Below are 15014 nucleotides of genomic sequence, written 5' to 3'. Positions count from 1 at the left end.
CATAGCGACATGCAAAGAATATCTCTTTGGGGAGAAGCATTGTGGCTTCAGAAGTTGAGGATGTGTGAACCAGGTGTTTGCTGTGAAGAATTTGTGTGATATACTGATGGATCTGGAGAAAGTGTATAAAAGTTGAAAGAGGCCTTGTGAAAGGTTCCATGATTATGTAAAATAAATGGAAAATTACTGAATACTGAGGACATTTTACCATGAGAGAAAGGCATGTGTATCAGCATGAAGAAAGGAGGGTGAGTGGTTCCTAGTGAAAGTGGGTCTAAGTCAAGGATGTGTGATGTCACTGTGGTATTCAATCTGTTTACAGTTTACAAAAAGGGTGGTGAGTAAGGAGCGCTTATATGGTATGCTGGGTGTAGCAGAGAAAGAAAAATGAATCAGTTGCTGTTTGTAAATGGCACAGCTCTGGTGGCAGACTCTAGAGGGAAACTTCAAAAGCTGGTGAACGTAAGCTTATGAGAAAGAAACCAGGTTTCTATAAAACAGAAAGTGATGAATATTCAACCTCATGTACTTCAATACAAATACAGAGACATGCATAAAAAATTCAATGTTTCATATATCTCAAGAAATACTGGCAGAAAAAAGTATGTTATATTTCACTATGAAGCAACTGAAAAGTTAAGGGAATGTAAAGCCAAGCATATAGTTCCCAAAACCAAGCACACCATACCCCATGCTACCTGATATGTTAGTGAAAGTGAGGGTGGGAGTTGAAAACACCCCCACCACTTTACAGAAAGGCTGAAGGGTTAGCACGTGGATCTCGCTGATTCCTGTATCGCACCGTGAGCCACACACCAAGAAACTGAAGGATGCAGAGAAGGAAAATCTTAGCAAATGAGCAATTTACCTTTAATAAACCTTACTATTTAGGAGAAAAGATCATTGTATTACTTGATAAAGCTCAGTGGTCAAAAGCCTTGAAAGATGTATTCAGCTTCTTTCTCAAGACTGATTAACAGACATGATAAATACACAAAAATGGACTATATATATGAGATTATAGCTCACCATTAAGCTGTATTGTTACTAAGAACAGAAGCATTATATTGCAGTACACTACCCATATCATGAAAGTATAAGATCAAGCAACAATATTATGTTACTGACATTAAATCTGCAGTAAAAACAATTATCAATAGATATTTTTGAACCCAACTAAAGATGTGTTTGTAAATCACCGTACAAATGTCTGGTGTACAAAGAAAAAAGTACGGGAGATGCATTAAAAAAAAGATTACTGACGGTCCATTTGCACTTAATATATTTTTCAAAATGCATACAAACAATTGAAGGTAAAACATCACAATTATCTTTCCTTCTACTACCTTTGGAAAGTAATTCTGAAAATAAAACATCTTGTTACAAGGTAAAGAATGTTTATTTCTACACATCCTATTTACATCTCTTGAGGTAGTTTACCAGTCTCTTTTACTTCTATTCCAACAGTTGTAATTTTTTTCATTATCATCTTTGTCAGAAAGATGAGCATGGTTCCTAGAGAAGGTTGGTCTGTAGCAGTGGTGTATGATGTCACCATGGCTGTTTAATTTTTTTATGAATTGGGTGGTGAGGGAGCTAAATGTAATGGTTGTACAGAAAGGAGTATCAGGTCTTTATGGGGTTAGGGACCTGGTAAATGAGTAAGTGTCGTTTGCTGAAGATGGAGGCAGATTTGAAAGACAAACTACTAAAGTTGGTACTTAAGTTTGGGAAGGTGTGTGAAGGGAGAAAGTTGAGAGTAAATGTATATAAAAGCAAGTTTTAGTAGGTTTAGCAGGCCAAAGGGACAGGTTAATTGGGTTGTGAGGTTAAATGCAGAAAGTTTGAAGAAAATTGTTTTAGATACCTGGAAGTGGACATGGCAGTGAATGGAATCAAGGAAATGGAGGTGAGTCACAGAGTGGGTGACAGGGCAAAGGTTCTGGGAGCATTAAGGAACAAGTGAAACGAGAGGTTATTCACAAGGGCAAAAATGGGTATGTTTAAAGGTAAAATAGTTCCAATAATGTTGTATGGGTCAAGGCAAGGGTTATAGATGAGGATATGCAGAGTAGGTGTTTTAAATGAAATTTTTGTAGAGAGGGGGTTTGATTGAATAAGTCATAAAAGGGTAAGAGGGTGGTGTGGTAATAAGATTTTAGTTGAGAGAGCTGAAATAGTTTGAACATTTGGAAAGTGAGGAGTAGGAAGTAGTAGATGGTAACCAGCTAACGACCATGGAGTTGTATTACCAGTAATACCCGCCTGGTTATTGGGAGGGTTAGCAACATCTACGTAGTAAGCCAACATTTCAGTGGTTGTCAAGCTGCACTCCTATGACCCAAGTAGCTGTTTTTTCTTTCTGCCTTACTCACAAGTGGACTACTAGCATTCTGTCGTCAAACATACAATCACTTCTTGTCACACAGTCTCTAGCTGTCATGTATAATGCACCGAAACTATAGCTCCCTTTCCACATCCAGGCCCTACAGAACTTTCCATGGTTTACCCAAGACACTTCACATGCCCTGGTTCAATCCAATGACAGCACGTCGACCCCAGTATACCACATCGTTCTAATTCACTCTATTCCTTGCACGCCTTTCACCCTCCTGCATGTTCAGGCCCCGATCACTCAAAATCTTTGTCACTTCATCTTTCCACCTCCAATTTGGTCACCCACTTCTCCTCGTTCCCTCCACCTCTGACACATATATCCTCTTGGTCACTCTTTCCTCACTCATTCTCTCCATGTGACCAAACCATTTCAAAACACCCTCTTCTGCTCTCTCAACCACACTCTTTTTATTACCACACATCTCTCTTACCCTATTATTACTTACTCGATCAAACCACCTCACACCACATACTGTCCTCAAACATCTCATTTCCAGCACATCTACCCTCCCCTGCACAACTCTATCTATAGCCCATGCCTCGCAACCATATAACATTGTTGGAACCACTATTCCTTCAAACATACCCATTTTTGCTTTCCGAGATAATGCTCTCGACTTCCACACATTTTTCAACGCTCTCAGAACTTTCACCCCCCCGCCCATCCTATGATTCACCTCCGCTTCCATGGTTCCATCTGCTGCCAAATCCACTCCCAGATATCTAAAACACTTCACTTCCTCCAGTTTTTCTCCATTCAAACTTACCTCCCAATTGACTTGTCCCTCAACCCTACTGTACCCAATAACCTTGCTCTTATTCACATTTACTCTCAGCTTTCTTCTTTCACACACTTTACCAAACTCAGTCACCAGCTTCCGCAGTTTCTCACACAAGTCAGCCACCAGCGCTCTATCGTCAGCGAACAACAACTGACTCACTTCCCAAGCTCTCTCATCCACAACAGACTGCATACTTGCCCCTCTTTCCAAAACTCTTGCCTTCACCTCCCTAACAACCCTATCCATAAACAAATTAAACAACTATGGAGACATCACACACCCCTGCCGCAAACCAACATTCACTGAGAACCAATCACTATCCTCTCTTCTTACACGTACACATGCCTTACATCCTCGATAAAAACTTTTCACTGCTTCTAACAACTTGCCTCCCACACCATATATTCTTAATACCTTCCACAGAGCATCTCTATCAACTCTATCATATTTCTTCTCCAGATCCATAAATGCTACATACAAATCCATTTGCTTTTCTAAGTATTTCTCACATATGTTCTTCAAAGCAAACACCTGATCCACACATCCTCTACCACTTCTGAAACCTCACTGCTCTTCCCCAATCTGATGTTCTGAACATGCCTTCACCTTCTCAATCAATACCCTCCCATATAATTTCCCAGGAACACTCAACAAACTTATACCTCTGTAATTTGAGCACTCACTTTTATCCCCTTTGCCTTTGTACAATGGCACTATGCAAGCATTCCGCCAATCCTCAGGCACTTCACCATGAGTCATGCATACATTATATAACCTTAACAACCAGTCAACAATACAGTCACCCCCTTTTTTAATAAATTCCACTGCAATACTATCGAAACCTGCTGCCTTGCCGGCTTTCATCTTCCGCAAAGCTTTTACTACCTCTTCTCTGTTTACCAAATCATTCTCCCTAACCCTCTCACTTTGCACACCACCTCGACCAAAACACCCTATATCTGTCACTCTATCATCAAACACATTCAACAAACCTTCAAAATACTCACTCCATCTCCTTCTCACATCACCACTACTTGTTATCACCTCCCCATTAGCCCCCTTCACTGAAGTTCCCATTTGTTCCCTTGTCTTACGCACTTTATTTACCTCCTTCCAAAACATCTTTTTATTCTCCCTAAAATTTAATGATACTCTCTCACCCCAACTCTCATTTGCCCTCTTTTTCACCTCTTGCACTTTTCTCTTGACCTCCTGCCTCTTTTTTTTATACATCTCCCAATCATTTGCATTATTTCCCTGCAAAAATCGTCCAAATGCCTCTCTCTTCTCTTTCACTAATAATCTTACTTCTTCATCCCACCACTCACTACCCTTTCTAATCTGCCCACCTCCCATGCTTCTCATGCCACAAGCATCTTTTGCGCAAGCCATCACTGCTTCCCTAAATACATCCCATTCCTCCCCCACTCCCCTTACGTCCTTAGTTCACACCTTTTTCCATTTTGTACTCAGTCTCTCCTGGTACTTCCTCACACAAGTCTCCCTCCCAAGCTCACTTACTTTCACCACTCTCTTCACCCCAACATTCTCTCTTCTTTTCTGAAAACCTCTACAAATCTTCACCTTCGCCTCCACAAGATAATGATCAGACATCCCTCCAGTTGCACCTCTCAGCACATTAACATCCAAAAGTCTCTCTTTTGCGTGCTTATCAATTAACACATAATCCAATAATGCTCTCTGGCCATCTCTCCTACTTACATAGGTATACTTATGTATATCTCTCTTTTTAAACCAGGTATTCCCAATCACCAGTCCTTTTTCAGCACATAACTCGACAAGCTCTTCACCATTTCCATTTACAACACTGAACACCCCATGTACACCATTATTCCCTCAACTGCCACATTACTCTCCTTTGCATTCAAATCACCCATCACTATAACCTGGTCTCGTGCATCAAAACTACTAACACAGTTACTCAGCTGCTCCCAAAACACTTGCCTCTCATGATCTTTCTTCTCATGCCCAGGTGCATATGCACCAATAATAACCCATCTCTCTCCATCCACTTTCAGTTTTACCCATATCAATCTAGAGTTTACTTTCTTACACTCTATCACATACTCCCACCACTCCTGTTTAAGGAATAGTGCTACTCCTTCCCTTGCTCTTGTCCTGTCACTAAACTCTGACTTTACTCCCAAGACATTCCCAAACCACTCTTCCCCTTTACCCTTGAGCTACATTTCACTCAGAGCCAAAACATCCAGGTTCCTTTCCTCAAACATACTACCTATCTCTCCTTTTTTCTTATCTTGGTTACATCCACACACATTTAGACACCCCAATCTGAGCCTTCAAGGAGGATGAGCACTCTCCGCGTGACTCCTCCTTCTGTTTCCCCTTTTAGAAAATTAAAATACAAGGAGGGGAGGGTTTCCAGCCCCCCCGCTCCCGTCCCCTTTAGTCGCCTTCTATGACACGTGAGGAATGCATGGGAAGTATTCTTTCTCCCCTATATATATATATATCCCATGTTCACTGTTTCCTCTGAAGGGAGTTAGTCCCGAATAGATAACTGGGCCTTAGAGCGAAAAAGATTCTCATCTGCTCTTTCCTGTGTTCCTTCATTTGAAAGTATTACAAGATGGGAGGATTTTCAGCCCCTTTTACCTTCCATGACACACATGAGATATGTGTGCATTTCCTATCCTCCAGTACCCATATATAGACCAGCTTTCAGCTATCTTCATAATATTACACTTTTTACATCAACCGTTTCTCAGGACATTATTCAGGTACTTACAAATATCTTTAACTTCAAATAAAAATGAATGTACAGTATGAGAACTAAGAATCAACTGAAAAAAGTGGGTGAACTCACTTCCGTAAAGGAGAAGAACAGGCCAATGCCACCAACCAGATTGAACCCTCTTAACACTGCATCGTGAATTAAATCATTACATGGGCCACAGGAACACTTATCCATGGGGTTGCAGCAATTTTCATCAGTACAACAAGGTTCACCTGTTGTTTTGTTTTTCACCTAGGGAGAGAAGCACTATTCAGAGAGAAATGACAGAAAACATGATTATTAAATAACATGCATCAATCTCAAATCAAGTAATTGATATTAAATGTACTTGGCTGTAATTACAATTACACTAAAATCTAAAAAGAGAGATATACATAAGTATACATATGTAAGTAGGAGAGATGGCCACAGAGTGTTATTGGATTACGTGTTAATTGATAAGCACGCAAAAGAGAGACATTTGTATGTTAATGTGCCGAGAGGTGCAACTGGAGGGATGTCTGATCATTATCTTGTGGAGGCGAAGGTGAAGGTTTGTAGAGGTTTCCAGAAAAGAAGAGAGAATGTTGGGGTGAAGAGAGTGGCGAGAGTAAGTGAGCTTGGGAAGGAGACTTGTGTGAGGAAGTACCAGGAGAGACTGAGTACAGAAAGGAAAGAGGTGAGAACAAAAGGACGTAAGAGGAGTGTGGGAGGAATGGGATGTATTTAGGGAAGCAGTGATGGCTTGCGCAAAAGATGTTTGTGGCATGAGAAGCGTGGGAGGTGGGCAGATTAGAAAGGGTATTGAGTGGTGGGAGGAAGAAGTAAGGTTATTAGTGAAAGAGAAGAGAGAGGCATTTGGACAATTTTTGCAGGGAAATAATGCAAATGACTAGGAGATGTATAAAAGAAAGAGGCAGGATGTGAAGAGAACGGTGCAAGAGGTGAAAAAGAGGGCAAATGAGAGTTGGGGTGAGAGATTATCATTAAATTTTAGGGAGAATAAAAAGATGTTTTGGAAGGAGGTAAATAAAGTGCATAAGACAAGGGAACAAATGGGAACTTCAGTGAAGGGAGCTAATGGGGAGGTGATAACAAGTAGTGGTGATGTGAGAAGGAGATGGAGTGAGTATTTTGAAGGTTTCCTGAATGTGTTTGATGATAGAGTGGCAGATATAGGGTGTTTTGGTCGAGGTGGTGTGCAAAGTGAGAGGGTTAGGGAGAATGATTTGGTAAACAGAGAAGAGGTAGTAAAAGCTTTACGGAAGATGAAAGCCAGCAAGGCAGCAGGTTTGGATGATATTGCAGTGGAATTTATTAAAAAATGGGGTGACTGTATTGTTGACTAGTTGGTAAGGTTATTTTAATGTATGCATAACTCATGGTGAGGTGCCTGAGGATTGGCAGAATGCTTGTATAGTGCCATTGTACAAAGGCAAAGGGGATAAAAATGAAAGCTCAAATTACAGAGGTATAAGTTTGTTGAGTATTCCTGGGAAATTATATGAGAGGGTATTGATTGAGAGGTAGAAGGCATGTACAAAACATCAGATTGGTGAAGAGCAATGAGGTTTCAGAAATGGTAGAGAATGTGTAGATCAGGTGTTTGCTTTGAAGAATGTTTGTGAGAAATACTTAGAAAAGCAAATGGATCTGTATTTAACATTTATGGATCTGGAGAAGGTATATGATAGAGTTGATAGAGATGCTCTGTGGAAGGTATAAAGAATATATGGTGTGGGAGGCAAGTTGTTAGAAGCAGTGAAAAGTTTTTATCGAGGATGTAAGGCATGCGTACGTGTAGGAAGAGAGGAAAGTGATTGGTTCTCAGTGAATGTTGGTTTGCGGCAGGGGTGTGTGATGTCTTCATGGTTGTTTAATTTGTTTATGGATGGGGTTGTTAGGGAGGTGAATGCAAGAGTTTTGGAAAGAGGGGCAAGTATGCAGTCTGTTGTGGATGAGAGAGCTTGGGAAGTGAGTCAGTTGTTGTTCGCTGTTGATACAGTGCTGGTGGTTGTGACTCACGTGAGAAACTACAGAAGCTGGTGACTGAGTTTGGTAAAGTGTGTGAAAGAAGAAAGCTGAGAGTAAATGTGAATAAGAGCAAGGTTATTAGGTACAGTAGGGTTGAGGGACAAGTCAATTGGGAGGTAAGTTTGAATGGAGAAAACTGGAGGAAGTGAAGTGTTTTAGATATCTGGGAGTGGATTTGGCAGCAGATGGAACCATGGAAGTGGAAGTGAATCATAGGGTGGGGGAGGGGGCGAAAGTTCTGGGAGCATTGAAGAATGTGTGGAAGTCAAGAACATTATCTCGGAAATCAAAAATGGGTATATTTGAAGGAATAGTGGTTCCAACAATGTTATATGGTTGCAAGGCGTGGGCTATGGATAGAGTTGTGTGCAGGAGGGTGGATGTACGGGAAATGAGATGTCTGAGGACAATATGTGGAGTGAGGTGGTTTGATTGAGTAAGTAGTGATAGGGTAAGAGAGATGTGTGGTAATAAAAAGAGTGTGGTTGAGAGAGCAGAAGAGGGTGTTTTGAAATGGTTTGGTCTCATGGAAAGAATGAGTGAGGAAAGATTGACCAAGTGGATATATGTGTCAGAGGTGGAGGGAACGAGGGGAAGTGGGAGACCAAACTGGAGATGGAAAGATGGAGTGAAAAAGATTTTGAGTGATCGGGGCCTGAACATGCAGGAGGGTGAAAGGCATGTGAGGAATAGAGTGAATTGGAACAATGTGGTATACTGGGGTCAACGTGCTGTCAATGGATTGAACCAGGGCATGTGAAGCGTCTGGGGTGAACCATGGAAAGTTCTGTGGGGCCTGGATGAGGAAAGGGAGCTGTGGTTTCGGTGCATTATACACGACAGCTAGAGACTAAGTGTGAATGAATGTGACCTTTGTTGTCTTTTCCTAGTGCTACCTCGCACACATGCGGGGGGAGGGGGTTGTTATTTCATGTGTGGTGGGGTGGTGATGGGAATGAATAAAGGCAGATGGTATGAATTATGTACATGTGTATATTTGTATATGTCTGTGTGTGTATATATATGTATACGTTGAGATGTATAGGTGTGTACATTTGCATGTGTGGACATGTAGGTATATACATGTGTATGAGGGTGGGTTGGGCCATTCTTTCATCTGTTTCCTTGCCCTACCTTGCTAACGCGGGAGACAGCGACAAAGTAAAGCAAATAAATACATAAATGCCCATACACACACATATACATACATATCAACATATACATACATATATATACACATGTACATATAATTACTTGCTTGCCTTCATCCATTCCTGGCGCTACCCCACCACACAGGAAATAGTGTTGCAACCTACCGCTTCAGCAAGTAGCACCAGGAAAACAGACAAAAAGGCCACATTTGTTCAAACTCAGTCTCTAGCTTTCATGTGTAATGCACCAAAAACCACAGCCCCCTATCCACTTCCAGGCCCCACAGACCTTTCCAGGGTTTACCCTAGATGCTTCACTTGCCCTGGTTTAGTCCAATGACAGCACGTTGACCCCGGTATACCACAGTGTTCCAGTTCACTCTATTCCTTGCACGCCTCTCACCCTCCAGTATGTTCAGGCCCCAGTCGCTGAGAATCTCTCACTCCATCCTTCCACATCCAATTTGGTCTCCCACTTCTCCCTGTTCCCTTTACCTCTGACACATATATCCTCTTTGTCAATCTTTCCTCACTCATTCTCTCCATATGTCCAAACCATTAAAACAACCTCACACCACATATTGTCCTCAAGCATTTCATATCCAAAACATCCACCCTCCATACGACCCTATCTATAGTCCATGCCTCGCATCCATATTACATTGCTGGAACCACTATTCCTTCAAACATACCCATTTTTGTTCTCTGAGATAACGTTCTCTCCTTGCACACATTCATCATTGCTCCCAGAACCTTCACCCCCTCCCCCATCCTGTGACTCACTTCCACTTCCATGGTTCCATTCACAGCTAAGTCCACTCCCAGATATCAAAAACACTTCACTTCCTCAAATTTTTTTCCATTCACTCTTACATCCCAATTAACTTGTCCCTCAACCCTACTAAACCTAATATCCTTGCTCTTATTCCCATTCACTCTCATAATTCTCCTTTCACACACTTTTCCAAACTCAGTCACCACATTCTGTAGTTTCTCACTCAAATCAGCCACCAGAGCTGTATCATCGGTGAACAACAAATGACTGACTATCCAGGCCCTCTCATCCCAAACAGGCAGCATACTCGCCCCCTCTCTCCAAAACTCTTGCATTTACCTCCATAACCACCCCATCCATAAACAAATTAAACAACCATACATATTCACCATTTCCCACATTAGTGAGGTAGCATCAAGAACAGAGGACTGAGCCTTGAGAGGGAAAATCCTCACTTGGCCCCCTTCTCTGTTTCTTGTTTTGGAAAGGTAAAAACTGGAGGGGAGGATTTCCAGCCCCCAGCTCCCACCCCCTTTTATTTGCCTTATACGACACACAGGAATACATGAGAAGTATTCTTTCCCCTCTATCCCCTGGGATAGCATATACAGGTTGAGCATCCCTAATCTGAAATGCTCCAGAATCCAATGGTTTTTGGGCAGTAACATGACGTTACAAGTGATAAATTCCACATCTAAACAGTATTTTTTCATTGTATTAATGTTATTTCTTATTTTTCTACTATTAAGTACTTATGCATGAATGTGTTAGAAACTGATTGCTTATCAATATCTTATTAATTCAGAGTCAGGAATAAAGGTGATGCTAAACAACCACAGACTGTCCACATGGGTGGCTGAGGTTGTCATGCTTTAGCTTTCTGATGGTTCAGCATTACACAAACTTTGTTTCATGGGCAAAATTATTAAAATATTGTATAAATTCCCTTCAGGCTATGAGTATAAGGCGTATATGAAACATAAATGGATTTTGTGTTCAGACTTGGGCCCTATCCCCAAGATATCTCATTACGTATATGCAAATATTCCAAATCTAAAAAATCCCAAATCCAAAACATTTTGGGTCCCAGGCATTTCGGATAAGGGAAATGCAACCTGTATATACATATATAAATTGTTTATGAGAAAGCCAGTATTTGGGCCTCAGTTGCCTGTGCTATCTTAGCTAAAAGAAAAAAGTATCATACACAAAAAGAAAAATGTTTTGGGTTATGGAAAAATGAAAACTTCTGTATCAATTGTGTTTTACATTGGTTCAATACATCCTGCTCTCTAAGAATCTTTTCGCTAATACTACAAACAACAGAATATTTCCATAATCTTACCGAGGAACAGCTGGGATGATCCAAATATTCCACAGTATTATTTGCATCTTCAACTGTGTAACCACAGCAGCCAAAGAAAGTCTGCGCATCCATTCTTGTTGAATTGCCAGAAATTCTCCATCCCTAAAACAAGGTTAAGAAAGTCTTCTTTACCCAAAAGTTTTGGAAGATATTTACAAGATACACAACAAAACTCATATGCAACGAAAACTGATCAATTACATTTGAATTCATGATTCAACCTGTCTGCCAGTCTTGATCTGTGTGTACTGTCCCAATTACCACTTATTACATCATCAAACTATCAACAGAAGGATTATAATGTACACATAAAACAACTCTTAGCCTGATGTTCACTCTGCAGCACTGATAAGCTCCCACCCTCTTATATTACCAATCCTGAACTGACAAATTTTCCCCTTTTAAGCTACTGTGCTCTAATTAACTTGTCCTCATTATTACAAATCTCTTGCTAAATAATATAATCTCATGTGTTAATTTGTATCTATCAACTATCTGATTGCAAGATATGACCCCAGAATGAACAAATATGCATAGCCACCACTACATTATAAACTGTTTATCCTTTGTGTTACTACTCATCTAGAAATATAATCTGTATAACCAAACCCCATTACAGTACAAGTGCAAGCCTAATGAAATTCTGTCATCTTAATGATACCACATCGATGCAACATAAATTTGAACCTCTGCTACCATTGAATCTGCAAAACAAATGCTAGTGTCAGTATTAATAATCCCATACTATAGAAAGCAGCCTAATGTGTGTGCTATAAACCCAGCTTAACTGTAATCCTGGTTCTTACCACCCCTTTAACACTTCAATGACAGGATTTATATATTCCTGATTAACTTGGCAAAAGGGAAGTCAAAATGGTAGCACTGCTCGAGGGCAAAGTTTGAACTGTGCGCCCATATTTTGACATTTGTGTGGCTTTAGTTTCAGCCTTATCCAGGCAGCATAGGTAGCAACTCAGGGATGGCTCATGTTGAGAGGTACCTCCTCCATAATTACCCTACCACTCCCTTGGAGAATGTACACTTGAACTTAAGCATTATACCACAGGTATATAAAATGTCTACTTACTTTTTTATACATATATTTTATTTTGACTTATATTTCTTTTATTTTATAGAGGAAAGGAGAACATTTGAATGGTACACACCCTCCACCACTCCCATAAGGGAATCAGTGTTCATTTGAACATTATAACCATAGCTGTACAGAATATGTTAGCTCACTTACTTGTACATATCCTTAGCTTTTACATTGTCCCTTTCATTCATAATGGGAAACAAATAATTTGTATGAAACATACCCTCCTCGATGTCTTAACTACTCCTCTACTGAATATATGCAAAACTTCAGTATTATAACCGTAACTATATAAGGTATGTTAGCATTTTTTTCCATATCCCTTTCTTTTACATGCATTTCTTTCATTTCATAATGAAAGTGGAAATATCAAAGAACCTGCTCTTTATCCATACAGTATTGTTTGATTGATTCTGGTTATTTAGCATTTTTTCACAGACATAAAAATCAAATTAAATTACTTAGGTTGAATTCTATAATTTAAAAGATATCTATAAACACAAACCTATTTTTGAAATTTATATCTGGGTTCCTTTTAAACATTCAGGATTGTTTCCATTAACTTTTCTGTCTGACATTTCTTCAGTACGTTTTTTGCTTCCTTTCTTATTTAATTCATATTTGATTCTTCTTCAATGCTTTCTTACCTCTTTTCTTATCATATAACTCATATTTGATTCTGGGACTCCTATATTTCAAGCATTCTATTAGCATATGTTCCACTGTAATACTGACACTTAAGGTGTCACATTCTGGGGCAGGTCTCCTCTCCATTAAATGACCAGGGATCAAAACAATATGACCAAGCCTCATTTGACAAAGGAATGTTTCAAAATAGTGATTCTTACCGAAAGATTTTTTCTTGAGAAGTAGGGGGGTTGCAAGTCCCACCTAGCTAGCCATTTACATCTTTCATTTTTTTTTAATCTGCACATAAAGTCACTGCAAGGAATAACTCATTTATAGATTGTCAGATATAGCTGCTTTAGCCTCAGTATCAAGTAGCTCATTAGCAATGATGTTAACATATCCAGGACACTGACAAAGTTCAATACTTATGTAGTCTGAGTGGATTCTCACAATCCAATCATGGTCTATTTGACTAAGGAATGCACTGAAGCATAATGTGATAATGCTTTGAGTGGACTCTGGGAATTGAAGGAAACAGCAAAAGTAATTTTTCTTATATATATCTCAAATTTATTTGCTGCGTGAATACCATAGAGTTCTGCTGTAAATATCAAAGACTCCCTTAATAGTTCTTGTAAACAAGATTCTTCTATAACTACAGCTAAGCTTACATCTTCATCACACTCTTAGCCAGCTTTATTGTTTCCATGAGTGCTGTCATGCTGAAGGAATTTATGTTTCATTATTAAAAAAAGAGAGATGAAGAGGGTGGTGTTGTTTCTCAAACATCTTATCTATAATATCCCTAGTCCTAATAAATTATCTTACTGTGTATCTCCTTCATTTCTTCTGTTGTTTACCTCACCTCCCTGTAGATTCTAAATGAACATAACAAATCTTCTTAGATTAGCCTCTCATTAAGCATACATTCTACATGATCATATTATTCCAAAAGACTTTCATCCATATTCCTTTCCAATGACTTCATTCCATATTATCTTCCCCATCTTCAATCTCCATTTTATTCATCCTCTTAACTTTATATAAATTACATAATTCATCAATTTCTACTGCTCTTATTTTGGCCTCTCCTGTCCTATGAAACTTGGGTTTAACAGCCATCTGTCAGCAATAGTTTAAGCACTTCTTCAGGCATGCTTTTTCACACTCTGTGTTAAAATTTCCTCAATCACCAGAGCTTTCAGAGTATCCTGAATTTGCATAGCTGCTTTCTACTTGAACATTTCCATATCATCTTTAGCTACCTTAACTCCTAAATTATTTTTTTTTTTTTTATTATACTTTATCGCTGTCTCCCGCGTTTGCGAGGTAGCGCAAGGAAACAGACGAAAGAAATGGCCCAACCCCCCCCATACACATGTATATACATACGTCCACACACGCAAATATACATACCTACACAGCTTTCCATGGTTTACCCCAGACGCTTCACATGCCTTGATTCAATCCACTGACAGCACGTCAACCCCGGTATACCACATCGCTCCAAATCACTCTATTCCTTGCCCTCCTTTCACCCTCCTGCATGTTCAGGCCCCGATCACACAAAATCTTTTTCACTCCATCTTTCCACCTCCAATTTGGTCTCCCTCTTCTCCTCGTTCCCTCCACCTCCGACACATATATCCTCTTGGTCAATCTTTCCTCACTCATTCTCTCCATGTGCCCAAACCACTTCAAAACACCCTCTTCTGCTCTCTCAACCACGCTCTTTTTATTTCCACACATCTCTCTTACCCTTACGTTACTCACTCGATCAAACCACCTCACACCACACATTGTCCTCAAACATCTCATTTCCAGCACATCCATCCTCCTGCGCACAACTCTATCTATAGCCCACGCCTCGCAACCATACAACATTGTTGGAACCACTATTCCTTCAAACATACCCATTTTTGCTTTCCGAGATAATGTTCTCGACTTCCACACATTCTTCAAGGCCCCCAGAATTTTCGCCCCCTCCCTCACCCTATGATCCACTTCCGCTTCCATGGTTCCATC

The 15014-nt window shown here is 40.0% G+C and overlaps 1 protein-coding gene across 2 annotated transcripts in view; it reads right to left on the bottom strand.

Moving 5' to 3' along the window:
- Tsp97E (Tetraspanin 97E) overlaps window positions 1-15014 on the bottom strand; it is a 40914-nt gene that overhangs the window by 10919 nt on the left and 14981 nt on the right. The window contains exons 4-6 of one of the 2 annotated variants that reach the window (XM_071693486.1): window positions 11243-11365; window positions 6028-6189; window positions 699-823 (exon numbers count right to left, since the gene is read on the bottom strand). In XM_071693486.1, the coding sequence (XP_071549587.1) occupies window positions 749-823; window positions 6028-6189; window positions 11243-11365 (360 nt within the window). In that variant the 3' untranslated portion in view covers window positions 699-748. The remainder of the gene's footprint in view (window positions 1-698; window positions 824-6027; window positions 6190-11242; window positions 11366-15014) is intronic. The other variant, XM_071693484.1, reaches the window with a different exon arrangement.

This window comes from Panulirus ornatus, chromosome 55 (assembly GCF_036320965.1).
Source record: "Panulirus ornatus isolate Po-2019 chromosome 55, ASM3632096v1, whole genome shotgun sequence".
Lineage (NCBI taxonomy): Eukaryota > Metazoa > Arthropoda > Malacostraca > Decapoda > Palinuridae > Panulirus > Panulirus ornatus.
The sequence above is the reverse complement of the archived record's forward strand: the minus strand, read 5'-3'. Positions and strand labels throughout refer to the sequence as shown.